The 16476-nt window shown below is 34.1% G+C and overlaps 1 protein-coding gene across 1 annotated transcript in view; it reads left to right on the top strand.

The window, feature by feature from the left end:
• The window catches only part of MEOX2 (mesenchyme homeobox 2), a 54486-nt gene extending 47626 nt beyond the window's left edge, over window positions 1-6860 (top strand). Inside the window, exon 3 of the mRNA XM_068674090.1 lies at window positions 5526-6860. Coding sequence (XP_068530191.1) covers window positions 5526-5750 — 225 coding nt within the window. The 3' untranslated portion in view covers window positions 5751-6860. The remainder of the gene's footprint in view (window positions 1-5525) is intronic.
• The last annotated feature ends 9616 nt before the right edge of the window (window positions 6861-16476 follow it).

The following is a 16476-nucleotide window of genomic DNA, read 5'->3' as shown; positions in this document are numbered from 1 at the left end:
CAAAAATACTCCCTTAGATTATGCAAAACAAGTCAGTAGAACCTTAAAAGAACCTTAAAACTCTGAAATGTAGTGCCTTCCTTTTCAATAAGGAAGGTTAGCTGTTAGCTCTGATCATGAAATGAATTTTGAAGATCAATGGTAGAGAAGCCGACACTACTTTGAATGGAGTTGAGGAAAATAAACGGGGTGATGTCAAAGACTTCTGAAAATAGAATGAAATACTTTCATCACTGCTGTCCTCTGAAATATAATGTCTATTCCATCCCTGTCTAAATGTGGGAGGTAAAAAGGAGAATGTATCACCTAAGCAGTACCCAAACCTCAACTGACTTCTATGTAACAAAAAACCAGAACTCCCTCCTACACCTTCCTGGGTGCCAAAAGTTCCAGCTGTCCTTTGTGCACCTGCCAAAACCCCCCTTTTTCTCAGCAGCTGCTGCAAAGCACTTGTGTGCATTCAGTGCAAAGTCCTGTAACATAACACGGAGCAGTGAGAAGGTGACTAAATCAATTTTAATCATAAGGTTCTGGTGCCACTCAGTAATTTAGAAAGGTTAATTTTCTCCGATTTATATATTTTGTACTATTTTATAATAAATAAGAAGACGTTTAATACTCAGACATATATTTAAACTGGTTTGAAACTTAAAATATATTTAAGATTTTTAAGACTTAAAATATATATTTAAAATTTTTAAGACTAACTACCTTAACTTACTCTCCCATGTATCAAACTATTTAAAATCTTACGTTATCTTTAGTTATTAAACTGATAACTCTTGCTACTGTTTCTATAAATATTTCAAATGAATAACTTAAATTTTTAAAATAATTTTAAATGAATAGATTTGGTAATTGCAACTGATCTAGTGGAAGGTATCCCTTCAAACTCAAACCATTGTGTCATTCTGTGATGCTCTTCTTTTTATTCATAGACTAAATAGGGAAAAGAATCTTGCCATCTTGCCTTTTTTTTTTTTTTTCTATTCCTACTTGATTGTATAAGTGTATTGAGTAAATTGTTATGAAAATGCTGTCTCTCTATGTATGAAGAAGGTAATTTTCAGCTGTATAGCACCAGTGATTTCTGTAAAGTTCAGGAATCTTACTTTCTTTAAAACTTGGCAGCATAAATGTACTATCTAAATATAACAGGAACATTTTCAAAGCCAAAGGAAGTTCAGAAGTAAACTTTTCATTTATTAAAAATCAGAATTATTTTTGTTATGTTTACCTGCATTAGAAGAAAGTCAATTGGTAGATTAAAAAAATAACAATAAAAGAAAAAGGACAATGGCTGATGTGGGGCAGGACACTTAAAAGATTTAGTGATTTGGTCCTCTTGACACATCATTTAAGTGGAACAGATGGAATTTGGAATACTGACTTCAAAGGCTCATGCTTAGAAATATGTATCCCTTATAGCAAAATAACAGTCTTGAGTGGTGTAGTCCTCTTGTTTCTAATTTTTCAGGTTTGTGAGGTATCAATGCCTTAAATTTTAATCTTGTTTGGGACTCATACCACTAAAATCTGGAATAGAAAACTTAATTTTAGATAAGATTTTAGAAAAGAGCATTTTGAAAGAGCAATTTATATTTATTGAAAGAAAAAAAAAGAAAACATATTGCAACTGTGGTAGTTATGTTTGAATTCAGTCATTCTTTCCTTTGTCAGACAAGAATGTCTTCATTAAGAAATAACCATTTATGGTAGAAAATATCTGTTTAGCTTTTCTCTATAAGTGTAGAATGCTAAAATCCCACATCAAGAGGAAATATTCTACAGAGCATGGCAACTATTCTTAATTTTAATGTGACTAAAGGGCTCCACTAAAGGAGTATTAAATCAGAATTTGAGGTGATATGCTCATTTGGAACCAAATTGATATACTGATGGCCATCCATGTAATGAAGTTATATTGAAGATACATGGGCAAGACAGCATATAGTGTGGCTCTTAAGCCTACTAAAGACCTGTATATCCTAAGTATATATTGATAATTTTAGTAATGTAGACATCAACAATATCAGCTCTCTTCTTTTGAATCTTGTCCCATGATTCCTTCAGACCTTAAAAAAATTCCTTAAGAAAATTGTTCACAGCAAAAACATTTCTTTTGTACATCAGGAGACCCGTAATGTGAAATTTTACTTGTATCTTAAATAACAGTCTAATCATCAGATGTGGAGATGCAGATGCTAAACAACTTGTTGACTAAGGGAAAAGAAGCTGTGTTTTCGTGCCAGTAAGCAGATGTGCTCAATAGACTGGCTCGTAAGTGCTGATTTAGAAACAGCTGTTAATGCTACCATCATCTTTAATATTATTCATTTCCCTTCACTTCCTTTGTTTTCCATGTATACATCTATACATATGCTTGCTCTATACAGTTAAGCTGTGCTAAGAGGGTAGAGAAGAGGGAGTGCATTTTAATAAATAATAGGCAATCAGATCCTGACACCTTGGGCTCCTGCTGGAGCTAACTAAAACAGAATAAAACAGCTCCTACAGTGTGATGTTTGTCACAGTAGATATATAAATTGCTTTAAAAGGACTTTTTTTTTTTTTTTCTCAAAAGTGGGACAAACTATTTTTTTCACTAGAAAAAGTGTTCAAGAATTTTTGAAGTTCACTTCATTACCCAGTCTTTCCCTCTCTCACTCATATATAAATTTCATTATTTTTCTTTCATTCACATTCTCCCCACAAACACTCCTCTCTTTCTCGCTCTCTCTCTTCCTTCTCCCTCCCCCCAACAACCTTTCTTTCTGAGGATTTTTTGTTCTGATGCATGTTTTGTGCAACACCTGTAAGTTTCAAATGATCTGGGCAATTGAAAAACACAGTTTTCCATTACTTCAAATAAATTATCACTTCATTCACACAGTTTGCTTCACTTCCTTTCCATTACAAAAAATAGATGGATCACATATCAGTAACTACTCTACCCGCCATAATTGACTCTTCAGCTCCAAAGGAAGTTCAGAATTCCTATATCTGAATTTGATCTTCAGAGGAAATAACAAGTGAAGGACTTGTCTCATATTATTAGCACTTGGGCATTTAGGACCTCATCTAGAGTTCATTGAACTCAATGGGAAAACTCCCACTGACATTAATGTACTTTGGATCTGGTCAAAAGTGGATTTCAGTATTTTAAAATGGAGGACATAAGGAATATATATATATATAAAGAATACCTAAAGTATTCCCTTCAGTTACATAAAAATAAACTCACAACATTATTAATAGTAAACTTAAATATAATTAATTTCTATCCTTTGAAAATAATCTTTGGCATATCAATTAATAATTTTTTGTTCGTTTGTTTGTTTGACATTCTTTAGGTAAATCAGTTGCAAATTATTTGAAGTCAGTAACAACAAAAAAGAATTAAAGCTTTTTTTTTTTTTTTTTTTTTAATTTTTCACCAGTTAGGTAGGTGATAAGAGGTACTCCCCTGCCTGTCTCATTGCCTGGAAGCTCATTGGAAGCTGGTGCCACTCAGTTCTCCTGATTTTAATGTTGAAGGAGAGAGACTTCTCTGTGCTGCAATTTTGTAAAGTGGTCCACATTATAAATATATATGTATATATAACAGGAAAAAAATAATAATTTATTAAAATTATAAGCTTCAGTTTCTTAAGTAGCCAAAAAAGAAATAGACGCATATGGATGGTGGCTCTTATTTATAGTGGATATTGCAGTTAAAGTTAAAATGGGTGGAATTCAGGTTATGCATTGAAAGTTTTTGTTTGTTTGTTTGTTTGTTTTTAATGATACATTCCTTGTATGTATCATCATTTTGTTTTTGTTTAAGGACATAAAAACATTCTGAGAATTGCTTACATCTTTAAAACATCTCTCCAACCCTGTAATTTCTTTTTATTGAATACAAGTTTATAGGCCCTTTTGTCAGAAGAAGAGTGATAGTATTCTGTGGTACCAGGCTGAATTCAAAGTCTATTGATTTTTGGTGTTTGCATTGTGCCTGCAGTTGCATTTACTACCTTTTCTTGCAACAGTGTAGTTTTGGCTTTTACGAGAGAAACTTCATTGTCTTAATAAATAAACAAACTGACATCTTAAATTCCCCCAGAGAACTGCCAATTCTGTACTAATGTTGCACCCTTTTGAAAACAGTTTCAACAGACATCTCTGATATGTGACCCAAGAGACCCAAAATTCCCAACATCACAGCAGCCAGTACCTTCCCCTTTACACTCATTTCACTGTACAAACCAGATGCTTTGGTACTACTGAGATGACTAACGGAAAGGATGTGATAGGCATTAAGGCTCTTAACTAACCTGGAATCATTTTGCTCTGTTCCCAAGTGATTGGCTTTAACAGCTTGCATTGGCTTTAACAGGAACACAGACTATAAATAAATATAGTCTATCTATCTATCACCTCTCTTCCTTCCCACATGTGTACATATAAATAGTGAAGTCAACTATCAATTCAATTGTAATAAAGTTTTAATGTAAAATTCAAAGTGATGTTAAAGGTTAAACACTGGGATGTTTCCGGGATGTATAAGACAGATTCAGCAAAACAGCATTTTTGTGGCTCTATTACTCATGTTGTACAATATATCCTGCTGTGACTGATCCTTGCTGTTTCTTTTAAAACTCTGAAACACATTCTGCTATACACAGCAGAGGATACACCGACACTGCAAGCTTACTTGCTTTCTTTCCAAGGGAAAAGTTGCAGATATTGTTTATTTTTTATTGTGGAACCTTCCTTTTAAGAGCTGCAGACATACATGCATTATTTTTTTTAACATTAACTCTAAAAGGATCAACCCCCAATTTTCTCCTCATTCACAAATAGTGTTTTCAGTGACAGCATTTTAAGATGATTTGAAATCAGCATCTAGTCTGATCTAATATGGTCTAATATATTTGACAGATGCTATGCACATCCTTCTTTTTTTTTTTTTTTTTTTTTTCTTTTGGCTATTGAAAAAAGTCTTTGTGGTTTGCAGTGCTGGTACTTTTGGTACTTTGGAACTGTGCAAAATTTTATTATTATTATTATTATTTTCCCATATTTTTCTATACAGAGAAGGAGAGGAGGGCAAATGAGTTTCAGCTGGAGTAAAATCTCAGGGTTAAATATGACTTCAAATGTGCAGATATATTTTTAATCTTTCATGCCCTGAATTTCTTTTCCATTCTCATCTGAATTTATTCCACATCTCTACCTGCAGAATTAATGCATTCTTCAAGAGCGTGTTAACTCTCCAATGGTTTCTAAAGGGTTCTGAGGTCTTTCTGTGGAGTGCAAAACAGCAGTGATGGTGCAGCTGGTCCTGCAGCCTTTTCCATCCACTGTGGTCATTACCCTCACATCCCTAGCACTCACATAACATCCCAAACTTGATCTTTCACTTGTCAAGGAGCTCTTGCTGTGTTTTTTACCGAACAGACAGTGTTGTACTATATCTAGGAAGATCATTATCAACCAGTGACTCAATTTCTATTTTCTTGTTTTGTTTTTCTTCCACAAAGGTAAAAGTTTGGTTCCAGAACAGACGGATGAAGTGGAAGCGGGTAAAAGGGGGCCAGCAAGGGGCAGCAGCCCGGGAAAAGGAACTGGTGAATGTGAAAAAGGGCACACTGCTCCCCTCCGAGCTCTCTGGCATTGGGGCAGCTGGTCTCCAGCACACGGGGGACTCACTAGCGAACGACGACAGCCACGACAGCGATCACAGCTCTGAGCATGCACACTTATGATATACAGAGAGTGTCCCAGCTCCGTTCTCAGGAAAGATGCTTTGCTGGCAAGCCTTACACAGGCATCGTTTACGTATGCAAGTGACTCTGGCAGTGATTTTTAGAGTTGTTATGGAAGATTCAGGCTTATTGTGTCTGCTTTTCTTGATTTTTAGATGGTTTACAGTAAGTGCCGTGTCTTAAAGGTGCCTCACGTATGGAGAAGTGGAAGAAGAACTTTGAACATTCCAGATTTGTTTGTCATGTTCATGACAGCGGGCAGGTATTTTTGCTTTAGCTTGCACTGAAAATTACATTGCTCTCAACAGACGTTATATTCTGAAAACCACAGTGCCACAAAATCACTATCTAGTGGATAAGAAATGTATTTTAACTCTGTATATATTTACCTTACAGCATTTTCCTGTCTTCACTAATTTTAGCAATGCATTCATGTTAGCTGATGGCAATAGTCACTCATGACAATAAATGGCTTTTTGTCTCTTTATTTTTGTTTTGTTTCTCCAAAGACATACAACATATGCAGATACTTTTGTTCAAGTAGAGAACAATACAATAGTGTCTGCTAGGACACGTCCTTGTATGACAGACAAAACAAACGTTATGTTGCATTTACTATCAACTGCTGCTAATAGGGTATTATTAAACTTACCTAGCTCCTCAATTCTTCTTATCTTATAACTGCAAAAATGACTTTTAGGATCATAAGAATAGTCCAGTAACCTGCCAGAAAATTTTCAAGTTCCACTCATGCTCAGTGGAACCACCCCTAAAAGATTATTCATTTCTACTTTGTCATCACTGAGTACATTGATAAGTACTGATACTCTGCAGAAATGTTGTTGCTTCATCTTCAGTTTAAAAAAAAAAAAAAAAAAACAACAAAAAAAAAACAGCAAATAAGCTGAAAGTTATTATCAACTGCTCATGTTGGTAGGAATCAAAATATGAAAGTAACTCAGCATTGTGTCCCACATGTTAAATCAAGACATATTTTCTGTTATAAGCTTTTGTGTACATACAGGCAAACACCAAAACCCAAAATTTAATGCAAACCATTGATTGTACTTTGTAAAGAAAAATGTTTAATAAATAATCCTTTTTAAATAATTCTTGACTCTCTACAATGATTTCATAGGAAACTTAAAACAGTTTTTGCAAAAGTCCTACGGAGTTCTGCCTTTCTTGGGTCTTTTGGAGTTTCATCTGTGGACAACACAATGTTACATTTTCAAATTTAAGTTTTTAATCTTGTATAAACCTTCCACGTGATCCATTTGCAAAACTCTTTCATTTAGCAGGAAAAAGGCATCTATGCAGTTAATGACATCTTCAGCCAAAACCAATAAGACTCTGTTCAAACATTTTTCCAGATCTAAAACAAATATAAAGGGTTAACTTGTTGGATCTTGTTGAAATTGATTAAAAAGGAATAAGTATAAGGAAACTTACATGATCACACCTTTGTTTAATAAAGTTGTTCAAAAAAAAAAAAAACACACTAAAAGTAGGAGGTGACTGGGTTCTGTGGTAGAAGGAGCAGGGTGAAAGAAAGAGCAAGAAAGAAATGTGCATGTCATTGTGAGCATTCACTGAAGATCTGCAATGAGGAGCAGTAGGACATCATAAAAGTTAAACATGATCAGGAGCTCTGAGTCTGTTCTCCAAATCCTTTCCACTGTAGGCTTGATCTTTCTTGCACATTAACTGTTGTCATGATCATTTTAGTTTAAAATATCCAAGCAATGGGTAATTCATTTCTTTAAAGACTTCAGAGCATTTTATTGAATCCAGCAGTTACGGAGTTTTGCTTTTGTTTTTCTGTTCTTTTTCAAATGCCTTTCTCATACAAAATTGCTTAGAATGTGAGCAGGGTAGAGAAATAAGCCAATTGCTTGTGAATATTTGGTATTTTTAATTTGATGGCTGGATGGGAAAGTTTTTTTGAGTGGTGCTGGTGATTATCAAAGTTGGAAAAAAAAAAAAAAGTGATCCACACTAAAAGTTTTTATTCTTGACTAGTTTTTCTCCCTGCTAAGTGAAATATGGCTAAATTTCAAAATGAAAAAAATATATATATATAATAAAAAGTTGAAAAAAATAATTTTGAATTTTGAAATACTACCCATTTTGACAACAGAGACTTAGTCAAATTCTATGTGACTCATTTAGCTAGTAAAGAGGTAAAAGAATATTATTAGCTTTCATATACTGTAGTTGCCAAAAGTACCTTTTCAGGCTTACAGAATCAATTGTAGTTGTCTTTCATATGCAGTTTAAGACGGAACCTGAAAAGTGTTTGGGCAAGTTTGAGGTGACACTTCACAGAACAAATGGATGTGCTTTATTTACATTACCTAAAATGTCTTCCTAGCCTAAGGTGTGAGTGGCATCATGATTTGATCAGGATACTCACAATGGGTAGGCAGCCTATATGTATGATGAGGGCAAACATGAAATATAATGATCTCATTACCAGGAAGAAGTTTTTCCATTTGAGAAGTAAGGACTTTTTTCCCCCCCATTTTCTTAGATTAGATGAATATGTTAGGATTTAAAAAACTGAGAGAAGGGAAAGAAATATGCAAATGAATTTAAAGTGTGAGGAGAATTTTTGATTAGATTTTTTTTTTAGATAAGTCTCAAACAGAACACTGACATGTGACATTATATTTTGGGGTGGAGGGGTGGAGGGACTGGGGGGAAAAGGAGACTAACAAAACTGATCATCTTCCATGTTCTAAAAGCAGTTAAGACTTTGAATGTGGCTGTAAGGCGCTAACTGGATGTAGATTATTTAAAGACCTCCAGTGGCTTTAAACAACTGTTTTGTGGGCACACCATTGCAAAGTGCAATATGGTGTAGAGATTGCACACTGACAGAGGTTGAAGCTATAAAGTCTAAGCACAGTGAGCTTTCTACCATGGTCTTGGAGGAATTTACTTACAAGCACAGCCTCACAGAAGTCCAGACATGCTTCTTCCAGATTTCAGCTAGCTCATGTTCAAGCCACACAGAGCAGCAATGAACCCCCTGCTCTTTAAAACTGGTTTGTGGGTAGCAGGTCTGCTTAGGACTCATCAGTGCAGATGATCGGGCTTGTTCTGAACACTCCAATTACTCAAAAACTAGCTTATGGAAGCCTCTGGGATCAACCAGATGTTGTAACATATGATTTTGTATCAAAATTTTAGCATAATTTTATTGCTGAGAAAAATTATGGATAAAGACAAAACTTGAAGTTTTGTTTTATATTTAATGTTTTTTGTCTGCCTACAGAGTAACTGAGGGTTCTTCTACCAATCTAGTCATACGGTATGGCTAAGAGTATACCATTTAACAGATGGACACAGTCAAACACTAAGTTTGTGATTTCCCCAAGGTTGTGCAGGCACTTGGTGGCAGAACTAAGTGGTATGAAACCTAATTTGTTTTACATCTTTTCCTGATAACATAGATATAGATATATACTTATATATTTTTCTGATAATACAGATATATATATATTCCTGATAATATACATGTTTCTGATAGTACGGAGTGGCTAATCACATTTGTGTCTTATCCTTTATGAACTTTGTTACTTTGTCTACCGGAGCCCACTGCTCTTTGATGCTTTATTGTCAGCATATCACCAAGCCAGAGATAGACTATATACAAACACAGAAAATCTGACTGCAAAAAGAGAGTAATGTTTAACAGTTTAATTTTCAACATGTTAGATGATTGGAATTTTTTTTTCTCCTGCCTTGGAGATACAAGTCTATACAGTATTTGTAGGGTTTCCTTCTCTTCCTTTATGTCTGTTGACTTTTCATTTTGTCTTATTGTTTACTATGGCTTCATTGTTCTCAGGTTTATTTTGGCAATAGCTCTTCAAGAGGTGTGGTTAAAATAACACCATTGTGAGCTAGTATGATTTATTTAATCACATAATGGGATATTATATCACATTATAATATCACATATTTAATCACATAGTTTGGGATTTTCATTAAATACTTAATTAAATTTTCATTAAATACTTTTCCTAAACCTTTATTTATTTATTTATTTATTTTCATCAGATCCAAAATAGTCAAAAATGGAGCTTAAAGAGTGAATCTATACTTATGTCCTTCCACCACAGACCACACTTCAAGGTAGTTTATTTATCTGGCTTTCTTAAATGAAGACTCTGACTGTTGCAATAATATTATTTATACAAATAAAGAAAGAAACAAGGTTAGGACATGCACTCTTAATAGCTATGAGGAAACACAGTTATATAAGGTAGGGACAAAAAGTCAGCTTGAGCCTTCGCTTAGAATTTTCTGGCTTTAGTCAGTTTATGTCTCTTGTATTTAAGTCTATGTCACTTGTATTTAATAGCTTACATGCAGTATTTAGGATCAGCTGCAAGACTCGAGAAATTTGAAAGAGTAATATTTAATCAATGATGTACTGTAATTTAATATTATTATGCAACATTTTTGGATTGAAAGGAAGAATTCTGTACACAAACTAATGTTTATATTGACTCAAAAAAGATAATGTACCTGATAGCCTGTAATAACTGGTGGCATAGGGCTGATGAACATGATTGCCTCAGATTGATAAGAATTTACTAGAGCTCATTTGTTTTTATGTATTTCTATCAATTTTTATTTAAAATCCGTAGTTTTTTATGTAAGTTACAGCTGAAAGCTTCGGTATAGGAGTCAATTTCTATGTAATTTAAGGCCTCTGGCAGTTATTCAGGGCCTCCATACGGCACAATCTGACATATTACCACAGACACATTATATGCATTATCGCAGTCATCTGTACAAACTCCAAATGTATTAGAAGTTTCTGAATTCACAGTTATTTGTTATTTCTGCCCAAACTTTGCATGCAAGACATGTCCAATGCATGTTAGACATTATCCTTTTCCTGGCATCTGAACTGTCACTAGTCCTATCTGTGGAAATCTAATGAAACATTGCTTCCATTCAGTTGGAAAAAATCATCTGGGCATTAAACTTGGTTAGTATCAACAACTATAGAAGACCCTGCGAAGTGTTGGAAATGAAGAGCTCATTAAATAATAGTCATAGTTGGAAGTAATAATAGTTCCTTTAGTTTTCAGTGCTTTTCTGTAGACAGACTCTCTTTGGAGAGTCTCTTTGGAGAGTCTCTTTGGAGAGCTCTCTTTGGAGAGTCTGTCTACAAAGAGTCTGTCTACAGAAGAAGGGTAAATTTCAAAATATTTTTACTGGGAAAATTATAAGAGACTTAAATAATTTGTACTGGTCACCTTATGTCTCAACAAGCTTTTTGGGATTAGTTTCAGTGTCCTACAAATTGTGCTCTGAGAACTTCATAATTCTTCTCTCTCTGTCTGTCTCTGTCTCTCTCTTTTTTTGCCTGGCTTATTTGGTCCTTGATGGATTTCTGTGATGACTCCTGAGACCCTGAATCCTTTTGTTGACAGACAATTCACACAAAAGAGCAAATACGCAGTTCTTCAAACCACACATGAAAAATATAGTTGAAATAAGATAGAAAAACATGATCCAGGACATTAAATAATAATAAAGACAGAATTAGTTCTGTTCAGAAGACTTGTTGCCTTGCCTGGAGTAAAGCACACCCCTGTTCTTTCTATAAATGGTTTTGTATGGTTTTTTTTTTTTTTTTTTTTTTTTTTTTGTGCAGAAATATCGTTACTATACACATTTTTTACCTATTAAGTTTAAATCTATTAAGGTTATGTACTTGAATTTAAATATTAAGTTGTGATGTCTAACAAAATGTAATTTTTAGTCTACACTCAAGAGAGAGACAAAATTTGACCATAAATACTTTCTGCTGTTTGTATTGTATTTATAGATTTTGCAAATTTAACATCCATTATGAGGAACCTTGGAAAAAGTTATTTTACATTCATGAGCAACAAATTTCAGATACACTCATCCATCAAGTAAACTTCACAACAACTGATTTCATTAGGAATTTTCTTGTCTTATAATCACATGAAAATATTATATCTTTCATGTTGTAAGAGTGTGCATGTTTGTCTCAACTGCAAAACCATATGAAGCAACAAACATTGCCAATATCAATGAAAGTGGTTTAGTATTTAGAGACATATTCTTATCTGTAGTATCACTATATTGAATATAGAGACATTGTATATGCTACTTATTTTTGCTTATGGACTGATTTTTTTTAGAAATATGCCTATTCTGAATGCTTACTGCATTATTTGGCAAGAAAGTCACATGCACAGCTGAAAAAATACTGAAATGGGCATTTTCTCAAATTAAAAAATTGTCTTGAAAAGTGACCTTAGAAAATTTTTATGCATCCACCACAGAAATGCATTTAAGAGAGTAAAAACTAACAGGAGAGAAAAAAAATGTAATTAAGACATATTGTAAATAATTTTGAATATGTATTTCTATGATTCTCATGCATATACCTATTTGGAATTGCAGAGAAATTCACAGGTTTTAAATTTATAACTGATAATAAATGCAGCATAGATTTGTTACTTTTCTAAAACTAGTATAAGGTATTTGATTCTGAAGACTGAATATTATGGAGTTCTCGGGATTCTTTTTATTTAGAATATTTTTGCAAGAAAGAAGTAAAAACTCTTCCAATAAAGCAAAGGACCTCATCTAAAGCCTATAGATGGCAATGGAAAGATTACGATGGATTTCACAGGAATTTGGATTTAACCCAAAGTATACACAAAAGTTCATACAAATCAGTGGGCAGTCCAGGATTAAGACATTAGCCAATAATTTCCAAAGTGACTGTTGACTTTGTGCCTCCGTTATGACACACAGTATCCTGATTTCAATGAAGTTTTGAGTACACATTGGAAATTAGGACCACTTTATGGAAATGTGAGTTGAGGACCCCATATTACTAGCCAGTTAAGAAAATTTTGTTCTTGATTCTGACAAGAGTCATATAATGCTGGATTTCTATAGCTGGCAAGTCATCACATTATGTTATTAAATCATCGGTTTCATAACCAATATAGAAGAAACTTGCTATGCTGCTTTCCTTCTGCTATAATTTGTAGCATTAGTAGATAAGAAAAATAAAGCACATTATACAGAGGTAGGTTTGAACAGATGTTCTTGAATGTTGGAGGGGGGTGTGTGTGTAGGGGTGTTGAGGAAGGTAAAACTTTCCTTTCACTCAGATGTCTGTCTTGAATTTCTCACAGTTTTTGCAGACAGTTTGGCTTACTTCCAACATACATCGTTGCCTGTCTGGTATGAAAAATGCCATCTGTGCTGTATGGAAGTTCTTTCTTTAAAAGTGGCCTGCTAATTATTCTTCAGGCAGGTGTTACTAAAGTGAAGTCAGGTGTCAAGCATAGTATAACCTTTGAATTGCCTAAAATTGCCCAGTTGTCATGCTCTGTTCCTTCCCAAAAGAATAGAATATTGCAGAGAATTGAAATGTTGGTTGATACAGGACTGAGATGACTCATGCAGCAGTATATATTGTGGTGACACTCAAAAACTTAAAGTTAAAGGATGTGGGTTGAATGAAGCATATAAACTTTCCAAAACAAATATTCTTCTGATTCTTATAAGTTTATTTTCTGTTCCTTAACATCTATACTGCAGTCTTGCAAAATATTAAAAAGCCTGATACTCTCAGAAATTTCAGACAGGGTAAATGGTGGTAGAAAGAGTTTCCTTCTGTTTTTTAATAGACTGAGAGAACTGTTTTTTGAAAATACAGGGGAAGATGGCTGTACTATGTGAATGACACCTGCAAATTCTCACCTATATTCACTCTCTCAAACACTCACACTTTAAAGATTTTTGAAGATTAATAGGATGGTTAATGGGCCAGAATCAACACATGGGGGCTGCAGGCAGTCATTCAACTGGTCCACAAGTCCCAGCTCCCAGGATAAGTACCGCTGCTGCCTCTCATTTACAATAGTTAGTCTGCTCCCCTGACTTCCTTACATGACATCAGCCCTCCCAACAGAAGATGAAAACTTACCACACTGAACCAGATGTTACAACACTTCTCCCTCTCCAGCAGATGAGTGTTGTTAGGAGGTAAGGGATTACAAGTATAAATGCAAGGCTTCCTCTTTTCCTATGAAGTTTTCAGAAGGTCTTTTGAAAAAATGGTATTTTTACTCCTTCTAATCTGAGTGTTCAGAATGAATGACGGTGTTAGCAGTTTAAAAAATGAAGATGAGGAAAACACAAGTATATGTACTCTTTTTGACAGTAAGGCTTTGAATTGTTTGCTCTAACAGTGATGAAAGTAATCCCAATCCCACTTTCCCCCCCAATTTTACGCAGAACTTTTGACAAAATATTTAGAATAAATCAATATGACATTGAGATAAAGAGCAGTCCCGTAAGTAACTGCATATCTAGTGCTGTTGTATTTTTGATCAACCCTCAGACATCTGGAGGATTTTGAACTACCAGTCTTCTACTACGAAGAACAGTTTTACTTTCATAAGGACTTCCTCTTGTGTTTTCAATATCATGCATAGCCTCTGACTGACTTAGCATATTGCGATAATGAGATGTACACAAAGCACTGGCATGCAGCATTATTGAGATGATTTCCTTTTTGGCTCAGCCAGATTCCTGTTAAAAGTTATACAGACTCTTAAGAGACTAACAAAAGAAGAATTAAAGATCCAGCAATAGCACGAAGATAAGCCTGATGAAGCTGGAGTTAGGATCTCCTGAAATTAAAAGCAGACTTCGTACAAATACATTTATTGAAATATACCAATGACATTTCATTAAACAACAAACCAAAGGGGGAAAATAACTAACTAACTAACTAACTAACTAACTAACTAAATAAATAGATCTCTACTTGGCCCATGTTGCATACCATCAGAATCCCAGAATTTACTCATTAGAATAAATTCTTCACCAAATTTGTAGAACAGAGGCTTAACTAAACACATTTTGGTTAGGAAAAAAAATAAATAAAGGGAAAACAAAGCTGAAAACTACACTGAAATTTCTCCTCCATTGTAACATGTTAATGGCTAAAATCCATTCAATACCCGTCCACATAATGGATTAAATGAGGATGAAGCCATGAGTTTATGGTTGAGTCCATCCTACACTGGTTTTTGAATGACTTTGTGAAAACAGCATTCAATATACTACTGAGATTATTATCTCAATATACTATGCAGATATTGAGATATACTGAGATTTCTTTCCATTCTATCTGGAGACTATTGTCTCCTAACAAAGACATACAAGCACCTTCCAAGCACCACCAGTATAACAAAAATTTTGCACATTGAACAGTCCTTTGGGAATGTTTTGATGAGTCTGACAGAGTTCTGAGGGCCAAGGTGGAAGTAGTTTTTTTCACAAATTTTGATGTGTAAAGGTTATGGTATCATCTAGACATTTAATTCAGCTTCTTAATCACGCTAAAAATTATAAGCAGCTTTACACAAACCATAAAAATCCATTGTCTCTACTTTTTCCCTATCACTACTGTGCTGCTCTCTCTGAGGTGAAAATTTACAGCTGTTTAACAATTCAGAGAATGACAACAGAAGAAGAGAAGAAGTGGACATGAATAATGATGAATCTAAGCACAACTATAATTTTCTTACTGCTTTTATTACTGCAATTACACAAACAGAATTTTAATCAGGATACTGGATTTCACTCCAGTTTTTTAGTTTCTCCTATATTGAAGGAAATCTATGTTGTAGACCTCTTTCTAAAAGTCAAAATATTTGGGAAAGCCAAATATGATTGCAATAATTACTTGTATGAAATACTTGTGTAATTTTTGTTAACAATAAATATTATGTGATATGTTTTAAACATTATTTTTCATATATCAACAGAGCAATGGCAAACTAACCAGAGTATCATCAATAAAATCATGCTTGTGTATTATAATTATCTTGAATTAAAAGAAAGGATGACAATGAAAAAAAAAAAAAAATCACCTCAGTTGCCACCTTGATCTTCTCCAGTTCATGTACAAGTCCTAATCTGGCATAAAACATGATATTTCATTTTACAAGTGAGGTTGCGATGCTCAAGACAATATGGCATTCTTGTTTTTAAGGAAATTACAGATTATTTTGTGTGTGTGTTTGTGAGTTACAAAGATCAGGTGAAGGCTTAGTGATACATCTGAGATAAATCGAATTGTTCTTCTGAATTTAATGAAACAGATTTACCAAAACTCTTCATAGCTCATATCTATTTCAACTATGACATACATAAGCAAAATTGAAATGTATGAACCAATATTAAGAGTGTTTTAAATTAGGATGCCACTTTCACATTTTGTTTCTTATTTAAATGAAGAAATTGATAAAATTTGGTGTTGTTTTCACTCTGTTGCAGTAGCTTTGGTATCTCACATAGGTGTGATTCAGAAAAACAAAACTAGGTCAGTTACTTACATGAGCAATGGAACAATTCAGAGAATTGTTGCCCAAAATAGCCAAGGAAAATAATGTAGTGAGTGCTCCCCTCTTCATCTGGGAAAACAAAATGTTAGCTTCTCTAATGCCAGTTGGCATAAGGTCCAAGACATTTTTAGTAGGATAATGTTAGCACCACAAGATGTCTGTGGAGGGAATTAATGTAGGAATGTGCTTCACTGGAGCAGAACTATTGGATATGACAGATATCAACATTTTACAACCTATTTGCACACCTACTAGTTCAGAACTACAGACCAAATATCTCAGTCCAGATT

Source organism: Anas acuta, chromosome 2, assembly GCF_963932015.1.
Source record: "Anas acuta chromosome 2, bAnaAcu1.1, whole genome shotgun sequence".
NCBI classification, from domain to species: domain Eukaryota; kingdom Metazoa; phylum Chordata; class Aves; order Anseriformes; family Anatidae; genus Anas; species Anas acuta.
The sequence above is the reverse complement of the archived record's forward strand: the minus strand, read 5'-3'. Positions and strand labels throughout refer to the sequence as shown.